At 39.0% G+C, this 16994-nt stretch overlaps 1 protein-coding gene across 1 annotated transcript in view; it reads left to right on the top strand.

Moving 5' to 3' along the window:
- dhrsx (dehydrogenase/reductase (SDR family) X-linked) overlaps nt 1-16994 on the top strand; it is a 285105-nt gene that overhangs the window by 113992 nt on the left and 154119 nt on the right. Inside the window, exon 3 of the mRNA XM_060826870.1 lies at nt 2933-3001. Coding sequence (XP_060682853.1) covers nt 2933-3001 — 69 coding nt within the window. The remainder of the gene's footprint in view (nt 1-2932; nt 3002-16994) is intronic.

Genomic DNA, 16994 nt, shown 5'->3' with positions numbered 1-16994 from the left:
CATCAGGAAAGTTAGGATCCCAACACTGTCCCCTGGGTAGCTCCACTGCAAACTGCCCTCCAAACTGAAAAATATCCATTGACCAATTCTTTCTGTTTCCCATCATTCAGCCAATTTTGTATCCACGTTCCAATGACTCTTTTATTTCACGATCTGTAACCTTCCTCACAGGTCCATTGTGTGGCATTACATCAAATGCCTTCTGAAAGTCCATGTATACCACATCAATAGTGTTAACCCCATTGAGTTTCTCTGTTACTTCGTCAAAAAACTCTATCAAATTACTTGCACACAATTTCCCCTTTCATTAATATCATTAATATCCGAGGGGAAGAATCTGAAAAATCTGTGTGATCTTGCTTGATTGCTTGTGCTAATTTGGTGTGCACTGCAAGGTGTTCAACCACAGTATACTAACATGTTTCCACATGCTACTGGGAATTAGAAATAGGTTGTCTATGTCTTGTCAGTTATATTACTATTCCACCTTTTATAGCCAATATTGTTATTTCTTCTAAATTGTGGAATGCTATAGCTTTATTGTCTTTGCTTGGGTGCTAAATCTCACCTTATGTCCACCAAAAGTAAAAGATTAGTGGTCCCTAACTAGATACCAGATAGTTTGGTTGTCTTTGTACAGGATAACTAAGATCAGCACACCTAATTTAGAGTCTGCCTCTCTCTGTCTCTTCCTCCAACTAATTCTGGATCTGAAATTGTTTTCAGTGAGCCCCAGACTGTCCTAAGTGTCCGAAAGAAAATCTTGTAAAAAGCCTCTCCCCTAATACTGGGCAAAATTAAATGTTGCCACCTGCAGCTTTTGGAACTGACTGTTAGTTTTCACAGAGGACACTGCTCAATATGAAAAGGAAAAGGATATAAGTAGAGGATTTCCTCATGAACTATATTGCTGTGTCTTTTTTTAAGATGAGACAAATTCTGGATCTCTCTTCTGAACAACAGTGAGGGTATGTCTACACCGTGCAGACTGCAACAGTCCAAGAAGGCATCTCTCCATCGACATCTCAAAGCCATTAGGAATGGGCAATGAATGCAGATCTTGCCAGTGATGCCAACATTCTATGTTGAATTTTGTGCAAATAAAGAAACACAATAAAGTTAATTGAACAGCTATGATTAGGTGACACCTCGACTGGGTTTGAGAAATACCTATAAAGTATGCAGGTATAGATATGTTTTCATTACATGACACAGAAGTTTAATTTACTCAATAAGTCAGACTGACATTTATTGCATTTCCCTCGTTGCAATGTGAAGGTGATGATGGGTTTCTGAAATGAATTTTTAATTTAAAATAATAACTCTTTTCTTGGAGATAATTTACTGAGGATTGAAGTGAGTATGTTCCGCTGCATTGCAGTGTGATCATTACGCTTAACTGTGCCCTGAGCAATCCTGTGAATATTAGGACTGCAAGGCTCAAGTTTTCACATCTCTTGATTTCACTTTATCATTAGCTGAAGATATTGAAAGCAAGGGCAAATAAATATTTTGTCAAAAGTGCAATTTCTCTAGCTCCCTTAGGAGTGCCTGATACTTTTGACAAGTAGACCCATCACTATGTCACTTAGCAGACTGCTAGCAGGGATCCATAAGCAGGTCAGTTTATTCAGAGCCAGTGTGCTTGTTCACTGAGATGGGTTTTGAGGTGCATCAAGTTTTATTGCCACTGCAAGATGGGAATGGTTATACTGCAGTAAACAATAGCTTCGGTAAATCTCCACACCATTTCACAGAAGATATCCCATACTCATACATTAAATCTATCTATTCACACTTATCCTGGCATTTGATACTGCCTTTACCAATTTTAAATGGCAGTCACAGTATCTGACTGGTCTTTTGTCCAACCATGGCACAATGTACGTCTCAGCTGATTGGACAAATGGTTTGCAATGTAAACTAATGTTGGTGTTGGTTTAATTCCCATTCTGGCTGAGATTACCATGGAGGACTCTCCTTCTCAACCTGTTCCCTTGCCTGAGGTGTGGTGACCCCCAGGTTAAACCGCCACCAGTCACCTCTCTCTCTCTCTAATGAGCAACTCTATTATCTAATAAAATTACGGCAAATTTACCTTTACCTTTCCACCTACACTGGACCTGTCTCCCATCCCTACAAGAAGGGCCTTTTGTTCTGTGATCCTAAAGTTCTTTAGGGAAGGAAACTGCTATCCTTGCGCTGGTCTGGCCTATATGTGACTCCAGACACACTGCAATGTGGTTGACTCTGGGCAGTTGGGATAGGCAGCAAATGCTGGCCTGGCCTGCTATGCCCACATCTGTGAATCAATAAAAATAAACCAGTGACTTCAAATTTCCTTTGCCCTCTTGCATTCACTTAATTTTCCCTTCTGTTTCACTTGCCCCTCCCCACTTCTTTCCAAAACTCATCACTTTTCCATCTCTCTCCTTAGTTCCAAAACTAGAGACATGCCTGAATCGAAGTGTTCACTCTGATTCTGTCTGCACAAATGCTGCCAGACCTGCGGAGTTTCTCCAATAACCTTTTTAAATGGTGGAGAAGGCTAAGAGTCCTGCTTCTGACTCTTCTGTTTGTAAGAACGTTTAGAAATGAAACAAATGAGCACTTGTAAAGTCAAGTTAAGACATTTGCAAAGGAATTGCCCACAAATCAGAAGGTCTTGTCGCCTTCTACAGTAAACTAAGGTACTCAACAGCTCCTTCTCATATATTGAAGAGATGGTTATGGCGGCTGTTGGATTTTGCTCATGTGTATATTGTCATTATGTTTGTGTGTGTAGAGGTAGCTACGCAGCCAATGAATGAAGGAATGACATCCATTGATCAGCTTTTTCTCCCTTGCCTGTGAACAGTTGCTCGTGGCTGGCACACATCCTTTGCTTTTGAGGGCAGCATAGTAACAGTTTTGCATTTCTTTCTTGTTTCAGCTGGAAATCATGAAAATCAGGGAAAACTATCCATAAGCAGAATTGTCAAGGAAACTGGGAATGAGAAAGGTACCATTCATCCCTTTGCAGGAAATATTTGGATTGTTTGTGGCATCTTAACTCCTTCAGTAGGTTTTTAGTTAAAGACAGCAAGGGACAGAAATAAATGCTGTTGTCTTAAAGAGATTTGGTGCAAAAATGGTTGCAGTTAATGAGAGTAAGAAGCTCAGCTTATCATGAAGCAATCTGTGACTCATGTTAATAAAAAGATCAATCACAATGTTTTTTGTTCTTAAATTGTCTGTCTTATGACCAAGTGATATTTTGGCTCTTTTTAACCATCTCTCGATTAGTTAGCTGCAAGAATTATTTTTATCTCTTTTATTTTGACTCACAATTTAAATATTTTGATTAAAAGCTGGCCATAAGCAAAATTAAAGAGCTAATTACAAGGTTTATTTGAATGAAAGATAGAAAAATTTTATTACCAACAAGTCCCAAGAAAAGTAATAAAGCCTTGACTTGGAGATACCGGAGTTGGACTGGGGTGTACAAGTTAAAAATGACACAACACCAGGTTATAGTCCAACAGGTGTAATTGGAAGCACACTAGCTGTCAGAGTGCCTGACATCAAACACTTGCAAAGATACAGGTAATAAGTTTAATTACAGTAAGATTATTGTAATAAAAGGAAATATATTGGGAATACAGAATGTACCCACCAGCACCAATTAAGTTACATTCTTACCTGATTTAAGAGGGTTAACATTGGCTGACATTTCACCTGACTGAAGCAAGGATTGACATTTTTGACAGAGCATTTGAGAGATTAGCAGGTTCAAAAAGGAAGAGTGGCCTACTCCTACAGTGAGGACTATAATAAATCCTTAGCTTTCCACAATTTAAAACAAACTAGTCATTTTCTTAATATTTATTGACTTTGATTGGTACATTAATATGAGCATCATTATTGTTTTCTTGAAAGTTTACAGAATGCAGTGGAGAATTGAGGAGACCAATAGGAAAATAATTACTTTGCTTTAGTTTTGCTGAAAAGGATGCAGTTTTGTATAGCTTTTCATCTTCTACTCATCAGAACATTTCTCAACAATACAAATTCAAGCAGAAAACAAACATTTATTGTACCCAAGTGTACTCATATTCATGATTTATCAAATTTTGCTTTCCTGTTGAAAGTATATTCTTGTGAAATGCCTAAATGAGTGCAAGATGAAAGGCTTCAATAAAATGTGACCATTTTCAGCAATGCTAGAGTCTACATGGAAGACACAATGAGAGGTTGACTCTGTACTACCAGATGACTAATTCTTTTCCTTTTAGCATCTGCTGGTGTCAGCTCAGTCAGACCACATTTAGCAAGGCTAGTCGCTAATTCACGACACTTGTCTCCTTGATTTTCCCCATGCTTGATGTGACATGGTACCCCTCAAGCAATGTAACTATTTGTCTCTCTCTCTCTCTAATGAAAAGAAATTTCTGTGGCCTTTCGTGAACTACAGAAAATCACTTCTATAAACGGTTATAAATATGGAAATACTGCAGAGTTTTCAGAAACATTACATAGGTTGGTAATAGAACTGTGAGGTTCATTTGGATGAGGGAGCAAAATGTAACATCTCAAAATTTGCAGAAGATACCAAATTGGGTGGGAGGGTGAACTGTGATCCTTCAGCATGATCTGGACAGGCTGGAAAAGAGGGCAGATCAATGGCGGATGCAGTACAATTTGAATAAATATGAGGTTATTCATTTTAGAAGCAAAACCAAGAAGGCAGTTTACTACCTAAATGGCAATAATTTGGGAGAAGGGACTGTGCAGTGGGACCTAGGTGTCCTTGTGCACCAGTTGCTGAATGCAAGAATACAGGTGCAGCAGGCAGTAAAGAAAGCAAATAGTATGTTGGCCTTCTCAATGTGAGTGGTGTAAAGTACAGGAGCATGGGTGTGTTGTTGGAGTTATACAGGGCCTTGGTGAGGCCACACCTAGAATACTGTGTGCAGTTTTGGTCTCCTTTTCTGAGAAAGGAAGCTCTTGCTCTCGAGGGGCTACAGCGAAGTTTTCCCAGGCTGATTCCAGGGATGACAGGACTGATATATGAGGAGAGATTGATTAGGTTAGGATTGTTTTCACTGGAGATCAGATGAATGTGGGGGGAACCTCATGGAGTCTTATAAAATTCTAACAAGACTAGGCAGGGTAGATGTGGAGAGGATGTTCCCGATGGTGGGTGTGTCCAGGACCAGGGGTCACAGTTTGAGGATTCAGGGTGGGTCGTTTAGGACGGAGATGAGGAGATATTTCTTCAGCCAAAGAGTGATGAGCCTGTGGAATTCATTACGACAGGAAGTAGTTAATGCCAAAACATTGAAGGTATTCAAGAGGTGGTTAGATATAGCACTTGGGGCAAATGGGATCAAAGGTTGTGGGGAGAAAGCTGGATTAGACTATTGAGTTGGACGATGAGCCAAGATTGCGATGAATGGCAGAGAAGTCTCGAAGGGCCAAATAGCCTCCTCCTGCTGCTATATTTCTATGTTTCTATATTATACCTAATAGGAAAGGAGCAATGAGCTGGATCTTTTACCCCTACAGTTGGCAGTGATGTATATTACAGCTGCCACAGCCTGTGCTAACATGGCACCTCATGGTACTGTTAAAAATCAACCAGTCAGAATGAATTTGCCTCAGTTTTCCAAAACTCCTCTGAATTTTCAAACAATTTCTGTTGATGCTTTTGAATTTCCTTGAGGTGATAATGATTTAATTGACTGTTAAGTTTTCCAGCTTAGTGTGATTACTGATCACTAATGTCCTTACAGAAAAGAAGTCTGCCAGCCTTACCTGGCTGGCTAACAAGTGATTCTAGGTCCACAGGAGATTTAAAATAAGGGAAATTAGGGATGGGTAAAAGAAAAATGATGTTCCAACCAGTGATGCCCACATCCAATAAGCAAACAGAGGAAAGGAATTGGGCAGAATAAAAATAAAAATGATCAAAATTCTCTGCAACTCTTTGACCATATTAAAGATGTTCTGTTGTGGCTGCTTTCTGTTCAAAGTTAATCGATTCTAACATTTAATTGTGGAGTACATTGTTGTGGTTCTGTTCGCTGAGCTAATTTGCATTGCAGACGTTTCGTCCCCTGTCTAGGTGACATCCTCATTGCTTGGGAGCCTCCTGTGAAGCGCTTCTGTGATCTTTCCTCCGGCATTTGTAGTGGTTTGAATCTGCCGCTTCCGCTTGTCAGTTCCAGCTGTCCGTTGCAGTGGCCGGTATATTGGGTCCAGGTCGATGTGCTTATTGATTGAATCTGTGGCTGAGTGCCATGCCTCTAGGAATTCCTTGGCTGTTCTCTGTTTGGCTTGTCCTATAATAGTAGTGTTGTCCCAGTCAAACTCATGTTGCTTGTCATCTGCGTGTATGGCTACTAAGGATAGCTGGTCATGTCGTTTCGTGGCTAGTTGGTGTTCATGGATGTGGATCGTTAGCTGTCTTCCTGTTTGTCCTGTGTAGTGTTTTGTACAGTCCTTGTATGGGATTTTGTACACTACATTGGTTTGCTCATACTGGGTATCAGGTCCTTCGTCCCGGTGAGTTGTTGTCTGAGAGAGGCTGTTGGTTTGTGTGCTGTTATGAGTCCTAATGGTTGCAGTAGTCTGGCTGTCAGTTCGGAAATGTTCTTGATGTATGGTAGTGTGGTTAGTTCTTTGGGTTGCGTCATGTCCTCATTCCGTTGTCTTTCCTTTAGGCATCTGTTGATGCACAACAACGAGCACCCGAGCTACAAATCTTCTCACAAACTTTGTGGAGTACATTTTATCGCCCATTCACTTATTAAACCATCAGGGTGAATTGTCTATGGTGACAAAGTCAATCAAATTGTTTGTTTCCTGATTGGGGATCTGAAATGTTTACTTGCATATAGGGAAAGCATTTTGCAATTCCTTCTTTTTTGAAAGAAAAACACAAACTTTATTCCTTATAATTGGATTTACTTTACCGATAATTTCAGCTTGGTTTATCATGTTAGTCTTGTATCATGGACAAAGGGAAATAGGGTAAATTTAAATTATGATTGTTTTTCCTGTCTTAAGCATGGGACAGTGAGGTATTGATTGTTTTACTCCTTGCTTCTTTTGATTCGCATCCTTCATTGAGGTAGGCTAACACCAGTTCCCCAAACACCAGGTTTTGGATTCCAATTCTTGAAATAAATGCACAACAAAATCCTTTAAGATAGAATGAAAGCTAGACTTTATTAATAAAACATTCATAACACTAAGGAATTGCTTTACCACTCTATCACACACAGATGCACTTGGGAAATTAAGGAAGACAGAAGAGGAGATAGGTGACAAGTTACACGTTTTTGTAAAATTGGAGGTAGTAAAAAGTTGTTCATGTGAGCTAGAACTTCCCAGAGGACAGAGTCCCGGTAAAATGTATCCTTTTTTCCAACCAGCAACTTAGAGATAGAGATGGAGAGTTCAGCCCTCCTTCTGAAGTGTCAAACTCAAACCAACATTGAATCTTGGAATTGGATACAAGCTTAGATTTCAGTCAGGCAATCATACTGATGGCATTTCTCAGTAGGATAATTAGAAGGTCATTGAACTAACAGCGTAACTTTATTTGATCCATCTGAGTTTCCATTGTGAGATGACGAGGTGTGTGCAAAAGCATTAATGGCCATTTTAACATAATGGGTTTTGATGTTTTCCTTTGTCCAGAGGTGGTGAAAGAAGATATACAATTGCGACATTTAAAAGGCACCTGGGTGGGTATATGATTAGGAAGGGTTTAGAGGGATACGGGCCAGGTGCTGGCAAATGGGACTAGATCGGGTTGGGATATCTGATTGGCGTGAACAAGTTGGACTGAAGAGTGTGTTTCCATGCTGTACATCTCTATGACGCTATGACTCAAACATCAATAAGGAGGAATAAAAGAGAACATGAGAAAAGCTAGCTAGAAATATCAAAACAGATAGTGAGAATTCACTAAAGCAAAAGCATTCATAAAGTGAATGCTCCTATGGGTTTGGGAATTAATAATGGAAAGTAAAGAATTGGCAGATGAATTGAACAGGTTGTGTTTGTATCAGAAAGAAGGGTCACTGGACCCGAAACGTTAACTCTGATTTCTCTTGACAGATGGTGACAGGCCTGCTGAAAGTTTCTTGCAATTTCTGTTTTTCTTTTAGGTTGTTTGCATTGCTCTTCACTGTACAGAGTACAAATAACATCCCAGAATTGGCTGTAGGTCAGCTAGTCCTGATGGACTTCGTTGTTGTGTGACAAAGAAGGAAAAACAACTCATGAACAACTTGTGCCAAAATTAAGGGAAACAAACATACAATTGTGCAAAGACAGATGGCGGGTCAGAATGTTGGATAGAATATACAAACTAACAAAGGAAAATGAATAAATTAATAAGGAGGTGAAAATTACAAGGGAAAACTAGTCTGAAATATAAAAAACATATCAAGTGTTTATAAAAGTACCAAGTTGTAGAAAGTGAATAGTATCATAAAGAAAGCAAGACTGGAGAAAATATAAAAGTAAATGAAGAGGTGATTGATGAATTGAACAGGCAATTTGCATCAGTCATCATGACAGTCTATACAAGTAAGATCCCACCAGCAGCTCTTCGTCAGGAAATCAAAGGGAGGGAGGAAGGAACTCAGAAAAACCACAATGACTAGAGAAGTGACACTAAGTAAATTGTTGCAGCTACAGACTGGCAATTGCCTGGGTACTGAATAACTTTGGGCTAGTGTCCTCAAAGAAATGGCAATGAGATAGTTTATGCAATTGGTCCTAATGTGGATCCCACTGGAACTCCACTAGTCACCAGTTTCCATCCTGAAAAAGACCTCTATATCCTTAATCTTTGTCTTCTGCCAGTCATCCAATGCCTTCTGTGTGGTTATTGTTTTTGGAATTTGTGTACAACTCTCTTAAGTGACTTATTACATTTAATTTTTCTCATTTCTACCCAACCACTGCCATGTTGTGGTTTACTGAAATTAGATCATCCTTCCCTGTTCTGTACAACCACCATGAACTAATAGGGCCACACCTTCACTTTATTTAAAAGCTTCCCGTCCTTTCTAAATATCTTGTACTGAGCAACATTCATGTTCCAATCTATTTCACATGCAGCCAAGTCTCTGCAATCACTAGCAAATCATATTCGCCTATTTCTATTTGTGCTATCAGTTCAATCAGTATTTTTTTCCAAATGATACATGCATTCAGACAGAAGACTTTTAAGCTACCTTATCATCAAGCAGGCAGATTTGTCTATAAATCCCATTATGTGGATTTTTATCTTCTTCACAAATGATTTTTGTGATACATTGTTACACCATCCGAATTGCATATCAAAAAGACCTTTGTAATGAAGATTACATCTTGTCTGATTATCCTCAATAAGTAGCGTGACATGTCAACTCTCAAAATTTCTCAGTGAATTTAAGCCTTTCACATCATCTGGCAAAGGGAATCTGAAGACATGCTATTTTTCATAGGCTGTTATCTCCTTGGGGGAAGCCTTTAAAATTTTACAATTGTTAAACCCTTGATTTACCTGCCAGACAGCAGAACAATCTCTGCAATAGATATAGGGTTGGAATTTTAATGATTTCAGTTATTTGTTGCTAGATACTATTCCACATTTTCTTGCATTTTTCTTCTGCTTGTTGCTTAGGGACTCAGGTCTGGACCTGTGTTCTTGACGCTGTTTGCGATCTGCAGCTTGTTTGTAGAAAACAGCTTCACAGCCCCTAATGTTGCCACTGGCCTTTTTTTTTCTCAAATTGCACACAATCCTTGGCCATACCATGAAAAATTCCTTTCATCACTCTTACAATGCTCAGTATCTAGCTATCGTTAAATAATTCTATTTCCTGAATATTCTCCTACACTCAACTTTTGCATCAAATAAGCTGGAATAAATGTGTTCCATTCACACTTAGTAAAATCATGTAAAAGTGGTTTTGTTATAAATTGATTTAAGATCAGTTTATATGAAGTTCAGTTAACTTGATTCTGCTTCAGTAATGTAAAATGATAACTGAATATGATCTTCCTTCCAAAATATTAATCTAAAGACGAGGAAAATGATCATTTTGAAGTCAAGTAGTTTAAATGCTAAAGCGTCATGTTATTGTTTCTATCTGCTTATATGACAGGGTGCCTTTGATGCTATTTTATATAAGTGACCCACAGTCTGGAAATCCAGTGCAGTGGAGACTTAGTTCATCCCTTAGCTCGCTTTTGTAGTTCTCATGAAAGGGATGTGACATCTGGACATGGGCTCCTGCACTTTCATTACTATGTTCAACAATAGAATCAAACATCCAGGAAAATCTGAATCTATAAATCAGATGACAGGATTAGGGAGATTAGAGAAATATAATAATAGAATCACAGAATTATTACATTTCAGCACATTGTCTATACATCAGGTCTCTGAGTAAACACTTTATTTAGTGCTATTTACCAGTTTTCCCCTCTAACTCTGCACATTGTTCCTTTTCAAATTTCAGTCTGACTCACTTTTGAATGCCTGCATTCAGCTTGTCCTGCCACACTCTCAAGCAGTGCATTCCAGACCCTAACTACTTGCTACCTCACAAAGATTTTTCTTAGATAGCTTTTTGCAAGTTTTGCCAATTATCTGTTAAGAGCATTAAACAGTACAGCACAGGAGTGGGCCCTTGAGCCTATGATAATACTGTGACAGTTTTAATAACGTCAATCTTGTGAGCCAAGTAGCAGAGTTAATTCTCCAACAACCCAAAATACTGACCTGACAATTGTAAAAGCATGCAATTAGGAATAGAAGCAAGCAGAAAATCAAATGGGGAAAGTGGTTTATGGTCATCAAGAAATTGAGCATCATACTCTAGTCCTTCTTTTATAACCATTGGTTGAAAGAAAGAGGCTTGACAGCACCAAGGACAAAGCCATCCACTTGATTGGTATCCTGTGCACCACCTTAAGCATTCATTCTCTTCACCATTGACAAAGTGCATTGCACCACCCATTAGTCCTCTTTCAGTAGCACCTTCCAAATTTGCCACTTACCAGGGCAAGGGCAGCAGATACATGGATGCACCACCATGTGCAAGTTTCCTTCTAAGTTCCACACCATTCTGATATGCGATTCTATCACTGTTCCTTCACTGTTGCTGGGTAAAAATGCTGGATCTCCTTCCTAACAGCACCATGAACTGCAGTGAGATAAATGCACCACAAGAAGGCAGCTCTTGAAGGAATTTAGAGTTGAGCAGTAACTTGTGGCCTAAGTGATATCCACATTCTGTGAACAAGTAAAAGGAAGGGTAACTGGATCAAGTGTGGCTTATATGGCCTATGAGAGATTAAGTTAGTCCCTAATGAGTTTCATAAGCCAATCTGTTTCACTTTATGGTTAATAAAAATGGAAACTTGTGATTTTTATAGCATATCTCTTAATCTCTAAGTGTTAGTCTTCTGATTTGTGAGATGATGGTGTTGGAATTCTGCATGTGCCATCATTCTGTTTCCTTCTCAACTCAAAAGTGTCTTTGCTTGCTTTCAACTTGAAGGTCCCTTGAAGGAGACATTGTATTTGTGTTAAAGCCAGAGATGATGTGTTTTGATTGCCTTTTATTGTCTCTGTCCCAGCGACACAATAGATTTTGCGTTTTTATTGGTCTGTCTCTTGTGATTGCGATTCACTGAAGGCTGTAAATGTGACAATAGCATCAGACAGGTTACGCACTTCTGAACAAAATGTAATAAAGTGCGTCATCCATTTCCTTAACGGATCATTCACCTTTAAGGATGTTGGAAAGGACCACTGCTCTACATAAATCAAACATGGGAAATGAAAGGCTATAAATCACCCATGTTATTCTCTTCATTGTAAGGAGAATAAAACCAACCATGAGGAAGAATGTTATTAAAATTGTATTGAAGAGGTCAGAAATATATTTTCATTACATTTCTAATCTATTGCATGGTGAGAAAATCTATCCTTGCTCTCAGTGTGGGATAACTATGGATTTTGTAATATTCTACCAAACATTCATGAATTACAAGCCTTTTCTGAGATTCCTTAATGCCTCTGTCTGATTAGAGGGTTATGTTGTAAATTAAACTGCCTTTAATCATAAGGATAACACTGTGCATTAAACTGTGTTGATTGGTGGTGGAGAACAGGCCTGAATGCAAGTTCAAATTGATGTGCGACATTGAGCTGATCGGTACTGGACGAGAATGCCAGCTAAAATAGCAAAGGATAGAAAAATCAGAGAGCAGAATTAGATCCTGCTCAGACAAGGGTAGTCAGCATTGGTAGACTGACAGCAGGGCATTGACTTGACTTCTTTGCTGTAGAGATATTTGTTTAGGTAATACATCATATTAGACAGTAATTCCCACACAGAAACAGACTATTCAATGTGTCAGGTCCGTGCAGGTGGTTGTGTTTTGTACTGTCCTTCTCTCATTCTTCTAATCACTTCTGTTCCATTTTCCAACGTGTCTTTATTTAAATACCATTCAACTCAATTACTTTTGTGGTCACGTCTCCATTTTCTAACCATGCTCTGAGTGAAGATTAGTAGAGAATGTTCTCCAGAAGTACCTCTGGTATTTCTTCATGACTATTTTACATTCTTGGCCCCGGGTTCTGTCCTCTGTACATTGACGTTATTAAGCCAGTCTATGTCCACTTATGAGTAACAGGTCAAAGGAGCGACAAGCTCCTGATTGTGAAGGTCAAATGAAGGACAAATGGCAAGAATATTTTTGTTAAATTTTAGGGGTGCATCAGATGGCAGGATTCAACTGGATTTGGTTAAGATCCAACTAGAAATGTAGTAGGAATGTTATTGGGTTGATGTTCTGGAAGACTGAGATCAATGTGTTGAATGCTCCTCAGTGGAAATAGAGGTCACTGTCCAAAGGTAAGTGGTCACCACTTTAAGGCAGAGGTGAGGAGATGTTTTTTGTTTCATCAGAGGTCAAACTACTTTGCAATTCTCTCCCTCAAAAGTGAGAGGAAGCAGAGTCTTTGAATTATTTTGAAGGCAGAGGCAAATAGATTCTGGATCAGCAAAAGGTTATCAGAGCCAGGCAGAAATGCGAAATAGTCAGATTAGCCATTATATTAGCGAATAACAAAACAGGTTGAGTGATCTATTCCTACAGATTTGTATGTTCCTGGGCCACCATTCAGTTATATCATGGTTAATCTGTGACCTATTTCAATAAATTTATCATCTAACTCTGTTGTAGATTTTCTTTCTAATTTACCTGTTCAAGTGAGTTTTGACAAACCTATGGAGGAGGTGGGACTTGAACCTGTACAAAGTTAAAAATCACACAACACCAGGTTAAAGCCCAATAGGTTTATTTGGAAGCACTAGCTTTCACTGGTAGGGCTGCAGTGAAATTGTCAGCCAGCAGAAAATTAATGTGATTAGGCACTGAAATTTCAATAGATCAACTAGAGGTGAAATAATAAGTGGGGCAAACAGTTGGACTTTTGGTCACTTTGGATTAATGATCGTATAAGTATAACATCAAGAATGTTAAAAGGTGATTGCAAAATACCACTGATCTTTGTAGTCCACAAAATATGAAAGCTTAATGTTTCCTTGCCTTTGCTCTTAAGGAAGCAGGGGGCTTCATTTTATAGTGCTTTTCACAGGATACCCCATACTGTTTTACAGCCAATTAAGTACTTCCTGAAATGTAGTCACTGTTGTAATATAGGGAAATGTGGCAGCTAATTTGTGTACTGCAAATTTCCCCACTAGCAAAGGCAAATGAACAGATAAGCTGTTTTCATGATATTGATTGAGAGATATGACCAGGGAGACTGCTCCAGCTTTCTTCAGCTAATGTCATGGAGTCTTTTATGTTAATCTAAAAGTGGAGACGATGCCAAGTTTGACATTGTATCTGCATTAAATGCCACGTGTGGTCTTGCTGTGAGATAATATGAAGATATTGTTAATAGAATGATGGAACTCAATCAGCTTTGTGGGTTTAGGGAGAGATACTTTCCGGGAGTGTTCATAGCTGCAATCTTAAGGGGACCCTTATGGTGCAGTAGCAGTGTCCCTACCTCAGTGCCAAGAGTCATGGATTCAAGCCCCAGCTCCTCTCGGGGGTATGTAATAACATCTCACAACAGGTTGATTAGAAAAATATCCCGGTACAGATTGTAAATAGCAAGTGTACCTTGGGACATGATGATCCTCTTATGGTAAAATGTGCAGCTACACAGAGTGAGTAGTAAATGTGGGTGAATATACTTGAGTTGCATTACCTTCAGAAATCAGTAAGTATTTATTTTCATGTGCATTTGATTAAGTTGGTACGGTAGTTCAAACCAAGCAACCTGACTATATCACCCCTGTCCACGCCAATATTCCCTTTGTTCATCAATCTTAACCTCCTCTTCTTCAAAGTGTCCTGTGGTGATTTGCTGCATTAGATTTATAAAATATATCAGCAGAGGCCTCAAGACCTTTCATGGAACTGGAAGCTTCATGAATCATATAATCCCTACAGTGTGGAAATAAATCATTTGGTCTGTTAAGTCCACAGAAACCTTCTGAAGAGCAACCCACCCAGACTCGCAAACCCCTGCCCTCTCTCTGTAACCCTGCATTTCCCTTGGCCAATCTACCTAACCTACACATCTTTGGACTGTGTGAGGAAACTGGAGCATCCAGAAGAAACCCATGCAGATGGAGGAGAATGTACAAACTCCACATAATCACCCGAGAGTGGAATCAAACCTGGGCCACTGAAGCTGTGAGGCAGCAGTGGTAACCGCTGAGCCACCATGCTGCCTGGCTATTTGATTCTATATTTGTTTGTCTGGGCTATGAATGAGTTGGTTTGCATGGTCCCAAAATCACTCAGAAATTGGCACTGACTGAACTGGATCAATATACTGTAATACATGGAACAGAATTAGGACATTGAGCCCATTAAGTCTGCTTCACCTTTCAATTCAATCAAGGTTGATCTGATAATTCTCAACTCCATTTTCTTGCCTTTTCCACATAACCGTTGATTCTCAAAAACTATCTCAGCCTTGAATATTCTTAATGAGCTAGCCACTCCAGCCCTCAGCTGCAAGGAATTCAATGGATTCATAAAAGAAATTCCTCCTTTCTCTGCCCTAACTGGGTGTCGCTGTACTCTAAGATTATGACCTTTCATTCTAGATTCTCCCACAGGCAGAAACAACCTCTTAGCATCTACATTGTCAAGTTCCCTGAGAATGTTATATGTTTCAATAAGGTCACCTCATTTTCTAAACTCTGGTGACTACCCAACCTCTCCTCATAAGAAAATTCTTCCTGCCAATGTGCATAACCTCACATTTTCCCACACGATTTCTACCTGGCAGGTTTTTGGCAACTCACTTAACCTGTCATTATTCCTCTTTTGCCTGTTTTGTGACATCCTCACCACTTGTTTTCCCATCCTATTTTTTGGTCATCCACAAACTTGATGATGGTACATTTGCTTCCCTCACCCGAGTCGTTAATGGTGAATTGTGAATAATTGTGGCTCCAGCATTGTTCCCTAAAGGACTGAACTAGTTACAAGTTGTCATCCTGATCCCAATTATCTATCTTCTACTTGTTAGCCAATCTCCTATCCATGCTAATGTGCTGTTTCCAATACCCTGGTCTCTTATTAAGTAGCCTTAATTGAATGCCTTTTGGAAATCTAAATATATTACAAGTTCTAGTTCCCCATTATCTCCTCTGATTAAAGACTTCTAATTAATTTGTCAGTCATGATTTCACTTTCATAAAGCTATGCTGACTCTGATGATGTACTGTATTTCTAAATGTCCTGCTGGCTATTGCATCCTTTGTAATGGACTCCAATATTTTCCCAATTGCTGATGTTAAGTTGACTGGCCTATAGTTACCTATTGTTTTGTCTCCACCCCCATTTTTGTTTAAGGCTGTTACATTGGCAATTTTGTAATCCTCTGGGACTTTTCTAGTATCTCTGTAGCTACTTCCTTTATTATCCTAAGATAATATCCATCAGATCCAAGGGATTTGTCAGCCTTTAAACTCATTAGTTTTCCTAGTGCTTTTTGTCTAGTGATAGCTATTGTATTCCTAAACATCTTTTGTCCCTTTGCTATTTGGCATTTTTGGAATACTTTTTTGTGTTTGCTCCTGTGAAGACTGGTGCAAAGTATTTAATCACAACTGCTACCGTTTCCTACATTCCCTTTGTGTTTTCCCCAGTCCCATCCTCTAAAGGCACTATGTTCACTTTGGCCTTTCTATTCGTTTTCTTTATTTATATGGACTCTTGCTGCTTGTTTTGACATTACTTGCTAGTTCACTCTCAAGGTTTATTTTCTCCCTCTACTATTTTGTGTCATTTTTTGGCTTTCAGCACATTCACAAATCTCTGTCTTCGTGTTAATCTTTACCAAGTTGTATATTTTTCTTTCAGTTTGATGCTGTCCTTAAGTTCTGTGGTTAACCATACAGGTTATTCTGTTTCTTCAACACAAATTCGCTGTAACATGATTGACGAATTGGGGACGCTGTTTCTGAGGTGCAAACTTTTAAGCTTAAAACGTGATTACAGTGCCAACACTTTAAGTGCTGTTTCTAAGGTGTGATTTTTCTATAACGTGTATTTGTACAAGGACACAACCACTGTGTTATAGAAGAACTGACTGTAGTTGGTTTATTGCCTTCCTAGAATCTTTCTTTAATTGTAGTTGCTCATCAATATTTTATTCACTTGTATCATGATATAATATTTTGAGCTGATGTCAGGAAATGCCCACACAATGCAGAAATTTATGAAGCTAGCAAGCGAAGAATGGCTGTGAACAGAATAAAGTGCCAGACCAATCGCCATCTGCTAACACCTTCATCTGTTTGTATTTGTCAATGTCTTGGCTAACATCCCATTTAATACTGTGGGAGTGCTGCACTGTCAGAGTTGCCATCTTTCAAATGAGATGTTAAGTCCAG

Source organism: Hemiscyllium ocellatum, chromosome 6 (assembly GCF_020745735.1).
Source record: "Hemiscyllium ocellatum isolate sHemOce1 chromosome 6, sHemOce1.pat.X.cur, whole genome shotgun sequence".
In the NCBI taxonomy this organism is placed as follows: Eukaryota; Metazoa; Chordata; class Chondrichthyes; order Orectolobiformes; family Hemiscylliidae; genus Hemiscyllium; species Hemiscyllium ocellatum.
Note: the sequence above shows the minus strand (reverse complement) of the source record. Positions and strands in the feature narration are given on the sequence as shown.